Raw genomic sequence first — 13,659 nt, forward strand, 5'->3', positions numbered from 1 at the left:
GGAGAAGGCATTAACAGGCAAAAGTAAATGAAGGATTTTGAGACCTCATTTATGAGGTTCAAAAACCACTGAAGGGATCATGATAAAGAGGGAAAAGAAAATGGACAAATTCTGGTGTTGTGAAAAAAAATTATGTAAATGGCTTAATGATGTAACTTTAAAAATGGGTTATACATGATAGCTAATTTTCGTTGCTTTCTGCCATTAAGCAGTTATTAAGATGTGGCCAGGAAGGGAGGCAGCAGTCTTATTTTTTTGAATAGTGTAGTCAGAAATGTAGTTATCCGTGAAGATCCGTTTTACAGTGAACAAGAGAAGAGAGAATTAAGTTTCATTGGGCACTTGAATAGCATCATCCTTAGAGATGTTGCTCTTTTCTCTCTACACATTGCCTTAATGTGTGAGATCCATTATGTTTAACTTCTGACAACACGAATTCCTAACTTCGTAAAAAGAGTTGTGGCACCATTTTTTTGAATAAGAAATTTATTTACCATATGTAATATTCCTTAAATAATACTTTACTTAAAATGGAAATCTGTCCTTGGACTCTATCACAATAATACAAAACAAATTAACCTCTGTAAATTTGTGTGTCGGCAATAACTAAAGAGACAAGCCATTGTTTTGATCAGTCCTTTCATGCCAAGACAGTATGTGTTTCTGTCATGGGCTGTCGAGGAAAGTTATATGAATAGTTCCAGAATTAGAGTGAACTTTTTCCCCGATTTTTTTTTTTAAATGTTCCATTGTTTAAGCAGAAGGGAACTAATATTTAATGTCATGGCAGCTTTGACTTTGTTTGTTTGTTCCTTATAATGATTTTAACATTGGGAAGGGACATCTTTTTAAATGATACATATAAAATAATCATTTGAAGATGTGTGTGGGAGCAACTTTGTATTGTAAGTTGCTGTGGCATCACCATACTTACAGTGTGTTACTTTGATTTTTAGCACATAAGTCGTCAGCACAGGTGGTGTGATGTGATTAAAAGTGAGTATATTGCTAGAGTGGCTGCACTTCTAGAGATATTACCAGTTTAGTGATATTTTCTATGCTTAAAATGGAGAATATGTCTAGAGCTGAAATGACCATTTTAAGCGGACTCTGCTGTGTGTGCAACATACTGAAAAGCTGAATAGTGGTGTGCAGTTTTGCTCACTGAATGTCATTTTATTCTTTCTGCAGGTGCAAATCCCTGGACTTGAAAACTTACACGTATTTGTCCCAGATAATCTTGCAGCGGAGAAATCTGTGATTTTACAGCTACTAAACGCAGCTGCAGGAAAGGACTGTTCTAAAGATTCAGAGGAGGTTGCATATGAGGCCTACTTACTGATGACCAAGCACAGTGATAAAGACCATGAATTAGATGACAGCTGGAACACATGGGAAGGACAGCCAGTCAAAATAGTGCCTCAGGTGGAAACTGTTGATACCTTAAGTAGTATGCAGGTACGTGTTTTCCATTTTATGTAGTCTACTTTTCCTTGGAGGTGAAGTGCTTCCAGAATAATGACCACAGACGTTAAATGAGACATTCTGCCTTCTGTGGCTAAGGTGTATTGGAAATGTAATAGTTATCCAGGACAATAACTTAAAATGTTCTTGCTTTGATATTTTATCTCTAAATATATGTTACTTTAGGAATTGAACGAGACTATTTTTGAAAGCAACATTCTTATTTACAAAAACAGTTCCTTCCCCATTAAATCAAAATAATTAATAAATTATCCACAACAGAGCTGCTCAGGATCAGATGTATAATTGGACTGATAGTGTTTTGTTTTAGCCAAAAAGCCATCATATCTTGTGAACTGATAGGCCATTGGTGTTTCTTTTGGGTGCATTATGTCATGAAACAAATTGCTTCTGATGCTGGGCAAATCACTTATTCCAAAATATTAATTAAAAAAATGGGTGCCTCAAATTAGACTTGAGTTGGTGCTACTGGATGCTCAGCATTTTTGAAATTCAGGCCACTTATTTAGGCCACAAGTACTCCTTTTCTTTTTGTGAATACAGACTAACACGGCTGTTACTCTAAAACCTGTTATTTAGGTTGTAACTTTAGGCACCTGTTTTTGAAAATCTTGGCTTTAATCTCTGTGTCTCAGTTCCCCATGCGTAGAAACTGAACTAACAGTTCACTATTTCACTGAGTTGATGTGCAATGGCATTCATTCGTGTTTGTGAGGTGCACAGATACTAAAGTGATAGGAAACTTGTGAGTACCTAAATACAGGAATTCCTAAGCTCTGCAGGAAGAAATCTTCCCATTCATACTCTGAGCCAGCCGGGGGTTCCTTCCACCATTCCCTCTGCTTCACTATATGCAGCCAGGACTCCACTTCCCTTCTGCCCACAACCCCTACCACCAGAGCCAAGTAAGATTTTTCCTTCCAGTGTTCTCTACGCTTCCTCACATCTCTACCCTGATTCAGCTCCCTTATGCCCTGGCTTTTTTAGCTCCTAAACCAGCTTTGGCTTGCCTTCAGACTTCCTGGGCTGACCCACTAGTTAAGTGTTAGAATACCTCTTCCATGTATACGGCTGTTTGTAATATTCAGACATTGCTTCTTGTTTGTTAATACTACAGACTGCTCAGTGATAAGTATACACTAATGATAGCTAATCTAGTCTCCGATGACGTCCTTGTTAATTTTTGTTTTACAGATATTGTAAAACATCAGGCTTTTTTAAAGTTAGTATTTATTTCTTCAAGAAAATCACAAGACACAGAATTTGGTTTGGAAATTATATCCACCATCTTTTATTTTTATTTTTATATATATATATATTATATATATGTAAAAAGCATTATTGATTTTTTTTTGAAAGGCTACGTTTAAAAAGTAAGGAAGTAAAAAATTAAAGTAATATATGAAGACCTACTAAATCTTTCACACTTTCTATATTCTAAACTGCAGGGAAATGTTTAAAAATTATAAATTTTCATTGAAAAGTAAAAGCAATATTTCTGAAAACATGTCTTTAAATCTTAAGCTTTGTAAAATTCTTTTTAATATAAAAAGTTTAATCCTAAAAATAATTGACAGTGTCCCTTCAATTAGAATCTAACATTCAGTTTTTGTTCTATATTGAAGTACATTATGAATGACAGTCATGACTCTGGAGTACTAACCATGTAACTGAATTTGGACTTGATCTGCTGTAATTAATACATTATTACAACTGGGTTCTTGCAGTTTGTCATTAACAGCTCAGAGTGTGAATCATGACCTTGGCTTTGCTCTGGGACCATCTGTTATCTTATTTATCTTTGTAGGTTTTGCTGAAACGCTGAACGTTGGTTCCTAAAGGATATATGCATATTTTAGGAATTCATAAGTATAACATAGTTCTTTGAGTGCTTGCTCATGTCCATTCCATTGTAGGTGTGTGTGCCGGTGCTGGAAGTTTTTCCCTCAGTGGTATCTATAGGGGACCGGCTCTGGAGCCCTCTGGAGTGGCACGCATATGCACCAGTATAAGGAGAGCTGCTGGCTCCCCCCACCCTCAGTTCCTTCTTACCGCCAGTGACGGTACTGGAACGTCGTCTTGCCTTGGCAAGCTTACTCCTCTCAACTGTGCCTAGTTGTGAACTTTCTGTATATAGTTGTTAGAAATTTGTTAGTTTTATAGTTCCCTTAGTGTAGACATAGGCCTTGTCTACACTATGAAATTAGGTTGAATTTATAGAAGTCGGTTTTGTAGAAAGCGTTTTTATACTGTCGATTATGTGTGTCCCCACACAAATGCTCTAAGTGCATGTAGTCGGCGGAGTGTGTCCACAGTACCGAGGCAACCGTAGACTTCCGGAGCGTTGCACTATGGGTAGCTATCCCACAGTTCTGCAATCTCCGCCGCCCATTTGAATTCTGGGTAGAAATCCCCGTGCCTGATGGGGCTAAAACATTGTCGCGGGTGGTTCTGGGTACATATTGTCAGGCCTGCCTTCCATCCCTCCCTCTGTGAAAGCAAGGGCAGACTCTGGTTTTGCACCTTTTTTTCTTCAGTTACCTGTGCAGATGCCATACCATGGCAAGCATGGAGCCCGCTCAGCTCACTGTCGCCGTATGTCTCCTGGGTGCTGGCAGACGTGGTACTGCATTGCTACACAGCAACAGTTTATTGCTTTTTGGCAGCAGACAGTGCAGTATGACTGGTAGCCGTCGTCGACGTAGTCCAGGGTGCTCTTTTAACCGACCTTGATGAGGTCAGGGGCGCCTGGGCAAACATGGGAGTGACTCAGCCAGTTCATTTTTAAGTTTCATCTCATGGCGATTCGGTCCTACCGGCAGTCTTTTAATCAGCAGCCAGCAGAAGACAATGGCCAGCAGTCATACTGCACCGTCTTCTGCCGAGCACCCAGGTGATGACGATGGCTAGTGGTCGTACTGCACAGTCTGCTGCCAGCAAGATGTATAAAGATAGATGAAGTGGATCAAAACAAGAAATAGACCAGATTTGTTTTGTACTCATTTTCCCTCCGTGAAATCAATGGCCTGCTAAACCCAGTTTTGAGTTCTATCCTTGAGGTTTTGAGTTCTATCCTTGAGGGGGCCATTTTGTTTCTCGCAAAGCCACCCCCTTTGTTGATTTTAATTCCCTGTAAACCAACCCTGTAAGCCATGTTCTCAGTTGCCCCTCCCTCTGCCAGAGCAACGGCAAACAATCATTTTGCGCCCTTTTCCCTGGATTGCCCAAGCAGGAGCAGATGCCATAGCACAGCAAGCATGGAGCCCGTTCAGCTCACCCCAGCAGTTATGACCATTGTAAACACCTCGTGGATTATCGTGCAGTGTATGCAGAAACAGCACCTAAAAAACCAGGCGAGGAGGCAACGGCAGCGCGGTGATGAGGCCCTGAACACACTTTTCTCTAAAACCGCGTTCCCCCACAATTTGGAGATCATGGTGTTAATGGGGCAGGCTCATGCCGTGCAACACTGATTCTGGGCCCAGCAAACAAGCACAGAGTGGTGGGACCACATAGTGTGGCAGGTCTGGGATGATTCCCAGTGGCTCCGAAACTTTCGCATGCGTAAGGGCACTTTCATGGAACTTTGTGACTTGCTTTCCCCTGCCCTGAAGCACAAGAATACCAAGATGAGAGCAGCCCTCACAGTTGAGAAGCAAGTGGCAATAGTCCTGTGGAAGCTTGCAACGCCAGACAGCTACCGGTCAGTCGGGAATCAATTTGGAGTGGGCAAATCTACTGTGGGGGTTGCTGTGATGCAAGTAGCCAACGCAAATACTGAGCTGCTGCTATCAAAGGTAGTGACTCTGGGAAATGTGCAGGTCATACTAGATGGCTTTGCTGCAATGGGATTCCCTAACTGTGGTGGGGCTATAGACAGAACGCATATCCCTCTCTTGGGACCGGACCACCAGGGCAGCCAGTACATAAACCGCAAGGGGTACTTTTCAATGGTGCTGCAAGCACTGGTGGATCACAAGGGACGTTTCACCAACATCAAAGTGGGACGGCCGGGAAAGGTTCATGATGTTCGCGTCTTCAGGAACTCTGGTTTGTTTAAATGGCTGCAGGAAGGGATTTACTTCCCAAACCAGAAAATAACCGTTGGGGATGTTGAAATGCCAATAGTTATTCTTGGGGACCCAGCCTACCTCTTAATACCATGGCTCATGAAGCCGTACACAGGCACCCTGGACAGTAGTCAGGAGCTTTTCAACTATAGGCTGAGCAAGTGCAGAATGGTGGTAGAATGTGCATTTGGACGTTTAAAGGGTCGTTGGCGCAGTTTACTGACTCGTTCAGACCTCAGCAAAACCAATATTCCCATTGTTATTGCTGCTTGTTGTGTGCTCCACAATCTTTGTGAGAGTAAGGGGGAGATGTTTGTGGCGGGGTGGGAGGTTGATGCAAATCACCTGGCCGCTGAATATGCAAAACCAGACACTAGGGTGGTTAGAAGAGCACAGCAGGAAGCGGTGCTCATCAGAGAAGCTTTGAAAACCAGTTTCATGACTGGCCAGGGTACTGTGTGACACTTCTGTTTGTTTCTCCTTGATGAAAACCCGCCCCCTTGGTTGACTCTAATTCCCTGTAAGCCACCCACCCTCCTGCCTTCGATCACAGCTTGCTTGCAAAGGAAATAAAGTCACTATTGTTTAAAAAACATGTATTCTTTATTTATTGATTATAAAAATAGGGAGATAACTCACAAGGTAGCCCGGGTGGGAAGGAAAAGGCCACTTTAAAACTTGTTGAATGCCAGCTTTCTGTTGCTTGGGCTGTCCACAAGGGTGGAATGGTTGGGTGCCCGGAGCCTCCCACCCCATGTTCTTGGGCGTCTGGGTGGGGAGGCTATGGAACTTGGGGAGGAGGGAGGGCGGTTAAACAGGGGCTGCAGCGGCAGTCTGTGATCCTGCTGCCGTTCATGAACCTCCACCAGACGCCGGAGCATGTCCGTTTGATCCCACAGTATGCCCAGCGTTTCCTCATGCCTCCTCTGATCTTCCTGCCGCCACCTCTCCTCACGTTCATTGGCCACCATCCTGTACTCTGCTAGTGTATCCCTCCATACAGCTCTGTCAGTGCCGGATGACTGCATGAGCTCAGAGAACATGTCATTGCACATGCGTTTTTTTGGCCGCCTTATCTGAGATAGCCTCTGGGATGGAGAAGGGAGGCTTGAAACATTTGCAGCTGCTGGAGGAAAAAAAGGGAGTGAAGTATTTAAAAAGATACATTTTACAGAACAGTGGCTATACTCTTTCACGGTGAACAACACTATTCACATTACATAGCACATGAGATTTTGGTACAAGGTCGCATTTTGCATCTTATATTGAGTGCCTGTGGCTTTGGTGTTAGAGATCACACACGCAGGGCTGGGCAACAGAATTCGGCTTGCAGGTGGCCATGGTAAGCCATAGTCTTTCAGGTTCTGCAACCTTCATAGCAGCAGCCCCCTCCCCTTTCCCATATCAAGCAAAGCCCGTTGAGATGGCCATTTACTGCTGCAGTTTTCCTGTTAACATGCAGCAGCAGAAACTAAACTAACCCCCTCCCCCCGTCCAATTCTCTGGGATGTTCACTTTTCCCTTCCCCCCACCGCGTGGCTAGTATCAGGGAAGATCCCTGCTAGCCAAATGTGAACAGCTCAGCGCCAATGCCCTCCCCCCCGCCCACGTGGCTAACTGCAGGGAGGATTTCTTTTCAGCCACAGGCAAACAGCCCAGTAGGAACGGGCACCTCTGAATGTCCCCTTAATCAAATTCCCCTATTTGTACTATTTCCCCTATGCAGTACTGGCCACGAGTGCATCCCAAGTCCTCAGGGCTACTTAATCATTAAAAAACGCTTGCTTTTATAACATGTATTATATTTAAAAAGGTACACTCACCAGAGGTCCCTTCTCCGGCTTCATTGGGTTGGGAGGGTATTTCAGTCAGGGTGATAAAAAGATCCTGGCTGTCGGGGAAAACGGTGTGCTGTGTGCTCTCCCCAAGCTCGTCGTCCTCCTCATCTTCCCCATCTGCAAAATCCTCAGCCATGACGGAGAGTATCCCATCCTTGGAGTCCATGGACAGGGGTGGGGTAGTGGTGGCAGCCTCCCCTAGAATTGCATGCAGCTCCGCGTAGAAGTGGCATGTCTGGGGCTCTGACCCGGAGCATCCGTTTGATGCTTTGGTTTTCTGGTACGTTTGTCTGAGCTCCTTAAGTTTCACGTGGCACTGTGTTGCGTCCCTGATGTAGCCTCTGTCCCTCATGGCCTCTGAGATTTTTTGAAATGTTTTGGCATTTTGTCTTTTGGATTGTAGTTCTGATAGCACGGATTCCTCTCCCCACACGGCGATCAGATCCAGTACCTCCCGTTCGGTCCATGCTGGAGCTCTTTTTCGATTCTGGGACTGCATGGTCACCTGTGTTGATGAGCTCGCCTGGCCAAACAGGAAATGAGATTCAAAAGTTTCCGGGGCTTTTCCTGTACACCTGGCCAGTGCATCCGAGTTCAGAGTGCTGTCCAGAGCAGTCACAATGGTGCACTGTGGGATAGCTCCCAGAGGCCAATACCTTTGAATTTTGTTCACACTAACCCTAATTTGAAATGGCGATGTCGATTTCAGCGCTAATCCCCTCATTGGGGAGGAGTACAGAAATTGGTTTTAAGAGCCCTTTATGTCAAAAAAAAATGGCTTCATTGTGTGGACGGGTGCAGGGTTAATTCGGATTTAATGCTGCTAAATCCGAAATAAACTTGTAGTGTAGACCAGGCCTTAGTATTAGTTTGTTAGTCCTGAATAGGACTTAGCCTAAGGATGGGGCATGCCCTGGTCCCGGGCTTCGAACCTTGTGACTGTTGCAAGAAACCCATGGCAGTCAGTGATCCCCATAGAAGATGTTTGAAGTGCTTAGGGGAAATCTATGTTAGTGACAAGAGCTTCAGACCGTGGACCAGAAACCAGCGGGACATTAGTCTCTAAGCAATCAAGAGCCGACCAAATCGGACTCTGCTTCTAGCACTGCGGCATCAGTGTGGAGCGCGCCGCTGGTACTGGCCTCAGATTGGTGCTGATCCCCATCCTGGTACCAGCTACAAAGCAAAGAAAGGTTGGGAGGGGACGTTCTTCTATGTCCTGTAAAGGGAAGGAGGAGAGCAAAGACCTGTGAGGGGCTGCTCTTCCCCTCCAGACAGAGGTCGGGCTCTGATTCCCACTGAGCGGTTGAGCCCAATCCAAGACCTGCCTGCTACCCCGGGGAGCAGCAGAGGCACTCGGCACCTGGCAGTGCCTTCCACACCGGATACCTTTCAGGCCACAAAGGACATTTTGTTCCTGCCGGTGCAGCCTATGCCAGTCACGGAGATACCCCGCTCTAGGGATAACCTGCCTTGAGACCCTTCCAACGGTCCCCATTAGTGCAGCACCGATCCTTGCCGCTGGGGGTGCCAGAGCTCGCCTGAGCAGAGCCATCTGGATGAAGGTTGGTTTGCCAGCCAGAGTTCCTGGAGTCGGTCCCCGGACTCGGGGCAGTGTTCCTTGGGCTTGAGACAGCGGTCGCCAGTGGGCTGGCACAGAGGTGCAGCACCAATCCCCGGCAACCCAGTGCCAGAAGCAGCCAAGCCACTTCCCCAGCTCACTGTACTGCTCTGGAGGGTCAAGACGCTGGAGCCTGATCACTGTACCGCTGCAACGCGAGCGCGTTGACAGTCTCCAACACATCAATTTACTCACATTCCTGCTCTGTGGAGCAGCACCGCTTGCTAAGTGTGCGGCGTCAATAACAGGGGTACCGTCACCGATCCGCCGAACGCCACTGCCACACCAAGAGCCATCACCCTCCTACAGAACCTCAGCGGAGGTCTGGGGCCAGAGCTGACAGGATTGGGGTAGACAGGTGGCCTTGGCGCCATCCTGGTCCCTCAGGCATGTATCCCCCTCCTCGGGCTCTGACAGCAAGGAGGAAATCTTGCCTGTGGGCCAGGGCACCCATCAAGGCGCTGGCATTCCCTGCTGGGTCACCAGTGGCAACATGGCCCCAGGGCCAGTGGCCTACCCCCTGGCAATTTTGGAACCCTTGGGAATTTCCCCAACCATTGCAGGGGCATATGTCAGCCTTGGGGGCATCTGACAAATGGTCAGCGACAGTCACCCGCCTGCCCCCTGATTTGGATGCGGAGTCAGAGCAGGTTCCCCAGCTTCAGCCAGCTTCTGCTGAGGCTCCCGTGGCAGAAACGGCGCAATTGGGAGACCTGCCTGTACCTGCTTCCTCGTCTTCTTTGCCTGATGAGGGATAGCAGGGCCCTCTCACCCAGTTCCCCAGGACGATGCCAAGGCTCACCAGGACCTCCTGAAAAGGGTCCCCTCAAACCTGGGGCTGGAAGCTGAGGAGCTGGCAGACCCCTCGAACTCCCTGTTTGATGTACTGAGATTGGCAGCCACCGCCAGGGTGGCATTGCCAGTGCACGAGGGAGTGGTGAAAATCACTAAGGCCCTGTGGCAGACACCTTCCTCACTGCCTCCCATCTCCAAGCGGGCAGAGCGAAAATACGACGTCCCCGCTAAGGGGTATGAGTATCTTTATACCCACCCTGCCCCAAGCTCACTGGTTGTCGGCAGCCAATGAGCACAACAGACAGGGCCAGCCGGGATCGACGCCTAGGAACAAGGAAGCAAAGAGGCTCCATCTCTTTGGTAGAAAAATTTATTCTACATCCAGCCTCCTGCAGAAAGTGGCTAACCATCAGGCCTTGCTTGGCCACTATGATTTTAACATCTGGCAGTCAATGGCCAAATTCTCAGACTTGCTGCCAGAGGAACCTAGGAAGGAATTCCTGGCTATCCTCAATGAGGGCAGGATGGTGGCCAGGGCAGCACTCCAAGTGGCCTCAAATGCGACAGACTCTGTGGCCTGAACTATGGCCTCGGTCATTTCGATGAGGCAGGCACCCTGGCAGCAGTTGTTGGGCCTTTTGGTTGAGGTTCAACAGTCCATCCAGGACCTCCCATTTGATGACCTGGCACTGTTTTCTGAGCAGAGAGACAAGAAATTGCATGGCCTATAAACTCGAGGGCTACCTTGTGCACCCTGAACCTGTACACGATGGGGCCGTCAAGGAAGTTGAAGCTGCAACAGACCCATAGGTTTGGGAGACCTTCTATAAGAAGGACAAGGGCTGTAAGCACCATCAAGGCCACCAGCCAGCATCCTCTGCTCACTCGAGCTCCACCCATAACCAACTGGATGGTAAGCAGGCATTTTGAGGGTGCACTCGAGCGTGACCTTCCAGCCTGTGTCCTGGATCCTGCTCCCTTGTTATTTTCCAACCACCTGTCTCCCTTCCTCCCTGCCTGTGCTTCTATAACATCAGACCAGTGGGTCCTCAGCACAGTAGCAGGGGGATATACTCTCCTGTTTATTTCTGTCCCCTCCTCTAGCCCCCCCTCTTTCCGTCCCTCTTCAGGGACCCTTTTCAGAGGCATCTGCTCACTCAGGAGCTGCAGGGCCTTCTGCAAGTGAGAGCTGTGGAGGAAGTCCTATTGCATTTAAGGGGCAAGGGGTTTAACTTTTGCTATTTTTTAAGGCCAAAGGGGGTCTACAACATCCTCGACCTGCGGAATCTCAACAAGTACCTCAAGAAGTTGAAGTTTCACATGGTCTCCCTGGCCTCCATCATTCCTTCCCTGGATCTGGGAGACTGGTAACTCTGCCCTCGATTTGAAAGCCGCTTACTTTTACATACCGATATTCCATAGTCACATGTGGTTCCTACGGTTCATAGTTGGGACTGCCCGCTACTAATATGCAGTGCTCCCTCTTGGCCTAGCAACAGCGCCAGAGTGTTTACAAAATGCATGTTGCTGGTTACGGCCTACCTCAGGCATCGGGGTATCCAGGTTTACCCGTGCCTGGACGACTGGCTCATCAAGGGCTGCTCCAGGGTCCAGGTCCAGAGCAGCCTCAATATGCTGCAAGCCACTCGTCAAACTCTGGGCCTGCTGATAAATGAACAAAAATCAATTTTAATCCCAGTCCAACAGATAGAGTTTATCGGGGCAGTACTTGACTCTACCTGCGCCAGAGCATTTCTACCAGAGGCCAAGTTCAGGGCAATCTCACATCTAATTGCCAGCGTCCGCGCACATCTGCTCATCACAGCCTGGGTCTTTCTCAGACTGTTGGGTCACGTGGCAGCATTGCACATATGTTGTCCGCCATTCGAGACTCAGGCTGCACCCCCTTCAAATGTGACTAAGGGTAGTCTACTCCCCAGCCAGGCATCACCTGGACAAGGTTGTCGTGGTCCCTCTGAGGGTAATTAACTCTGCAGTGGTGGACCAACCTGAAGTTGGTGTTGGAAGGAGTGCTGTTCGAAAGTCCATGACCCACGGTCTCCCTGATATCGGTTGGGGAGCACATCTCAGTATGCTGTGGACTCAAGGGACATGGTCTTGAGAGGAGCTCACATTACATATAAACGTCAAGGAGCTTATGGCCATCCGGCTAGCCTGTGGCGTCTTCCTTCCACACCTTTCCCGAGTTGACCTGTTCGCCACCAGACAGAACAGAAAGTGTCATCAGTTCTGCTTTTTCCAAGGCCTCGGCAGAGGCGTTCCCTTTCCAATGCTTTTGTCCTGTCATGGTTGGGAGACTTGATATACGTGTTCCTGCCAATTCCGCTTATCAGCAAAGCCCTCTCAAAAATCAAGAGCGACAAGGTGTGAGTCATTATGGTTGCCCCAGCGTGGCCTCGCTGGCATTTGTTCTGATCAATGGAAGTGGCTGGGGTAGCTCTGTGGCTACTGCCTAGCCGCCCAGAGCTACTCTTGCAGGATCATGATTCGCTCCTGCACCCGAACCTTACCTCTCTCCACCTCACGGCTTGGATGTTGAATCTGGAGGACCAGGCCTGCTCTAGTCAGGTACAGCAGGTTCTTTTGGAAAGCAGAAAGCCCTTCACCAGAGTGACTTACCTGGCAAAGTGGAAGCGTTTCTGCTGCTGAGCGTCGGGGCACATCATCTCCCCAACTCAGTCTTCTTTGCAATCCATCCTGAATTACCTGCTTCAATTAAAGCACCAGGGCCTTGCCTTCTCTTTGATCAAAGTGCACCTGGCAGCCATGTTGGCCTTCCATCATTGTGTCCAGGTAAATCGGAATTCTCGCATGAGATGTCGATCCGTTTCCTGAAGGGCCTTGAATGGCTCTTTCAGCTGATCTAGGACCCGGTCCCTGAATGGGACCTCAACCTCGTCCTCTCCAGCTCAGGGGTTCCCCCTTTGAGCCCATAGCGTCTTGTTCCCTTTCCCGTCTGTCGTGGAAGGTTGCATTCCACGTAGCGATTAGCTCAGCGAGGCGTGTATCTGAGATCAAAGCCCTTACTTTGGAGCCACTGTACACTGTATTCTACAAAGACAGGGTCCAGCTGAGGCCCCATCTGGCTTTCCTGCTGAAGGTGGTGTCTCATTTCCATGTTGACTAAGATATCTTTCTCCCGGCGTTCTGTCCAAAGCCTCACTCCACCAATGAGGAGAGGCGGCTACACGCTCTGGATGTCCGGAGTGCCCTGGCGTTCTAATTGGAATGCACCAATCCCTTCTGCGTATTGGCCCAGCTCTTTATTGTGGCAGTTGACAGGATGAAGGGCCGTCCGGTGTCCTCTCAGATGATTTCGAGGATCACCACCTACATCTGTACTTGTTGCAACTTGGCACAAGCTGTGCCTCCACCGATAGTGAAGGCTCTCTCCACGAGGGCTCAGGTGTCTTCATCTGCCTTCCTGGCGTGTGACCCTATCCAGGACATCTGCAGGGCCATGACGTGGTCTTCAGTACACACGTTCACAATGCATTATGCCATCACTCAGCAGGCCAGAGATGATGATGGCTTCAGCAGAGCTGTGTTGCAGTCGACATGTCCATAAACTCCTACCCACCTCTGGTGGCACTGCTTGGTAATCACCTAATATGGAATGGACATGAGCAAGCAGTCGAAAAAGAAAAGACCATTACTTTTCGTAACTGGTGTTCTTCAAGATGTATTGCTCATGTCCATTCCATGACCCACCTTCCTTCCCTGCTGTTGGAGTTTCTGGCAGGAAGGAACTGAGGGTAGGGGGAGCCCGCGGCGCCCCTTGTACTGGTGCATACACGCACCACTCCAGAGGGTGCCAGAGCCAGTCCCC

The 13,659-nt window shown here is 48.0% G+C and overlaps 1 protein-coding gene across 5 annotated transcripts in view; it reads left to right on the forward strand.

Annotated features, from left to right (window-relative positions):
- Positions 1-13,659, forward strand: part of MAP3K4 (mitogen-activated protein kinase kinase kinase 4) — a 144,594-nt gene that overhangs the window by 73,162 nt on the left and 57,773 nt on the right. For all 5 annotated transcript variants that reach the window (XM_073337847.2, XM_073337848.2, XM_078852214.1 and 2 more), the window contains one exon: positions 1,192-1,458. In XM_073337847.2, coding sequence (XP_073193948.2) covers positions 1,192-1,458 — 267 coding nt within the window. The remainder of the gene's footprint in view (positions 1-1,191; positions 1,459-13,659) is intronic.

Source organism: Lepidochelys kempii, chromosome 3 (assembly GCF_965140285.1).
Source record: "Lepidochelys kempii isolate rLepKem1 chromosome 3, rLepKem1.hap1, whole genome shotgun sequence".
NCBI lineage: Eukaryota > Metazoa > Chordata > Testudines > Cheloniidae > Lepidochelys > Lepidochelys kempii.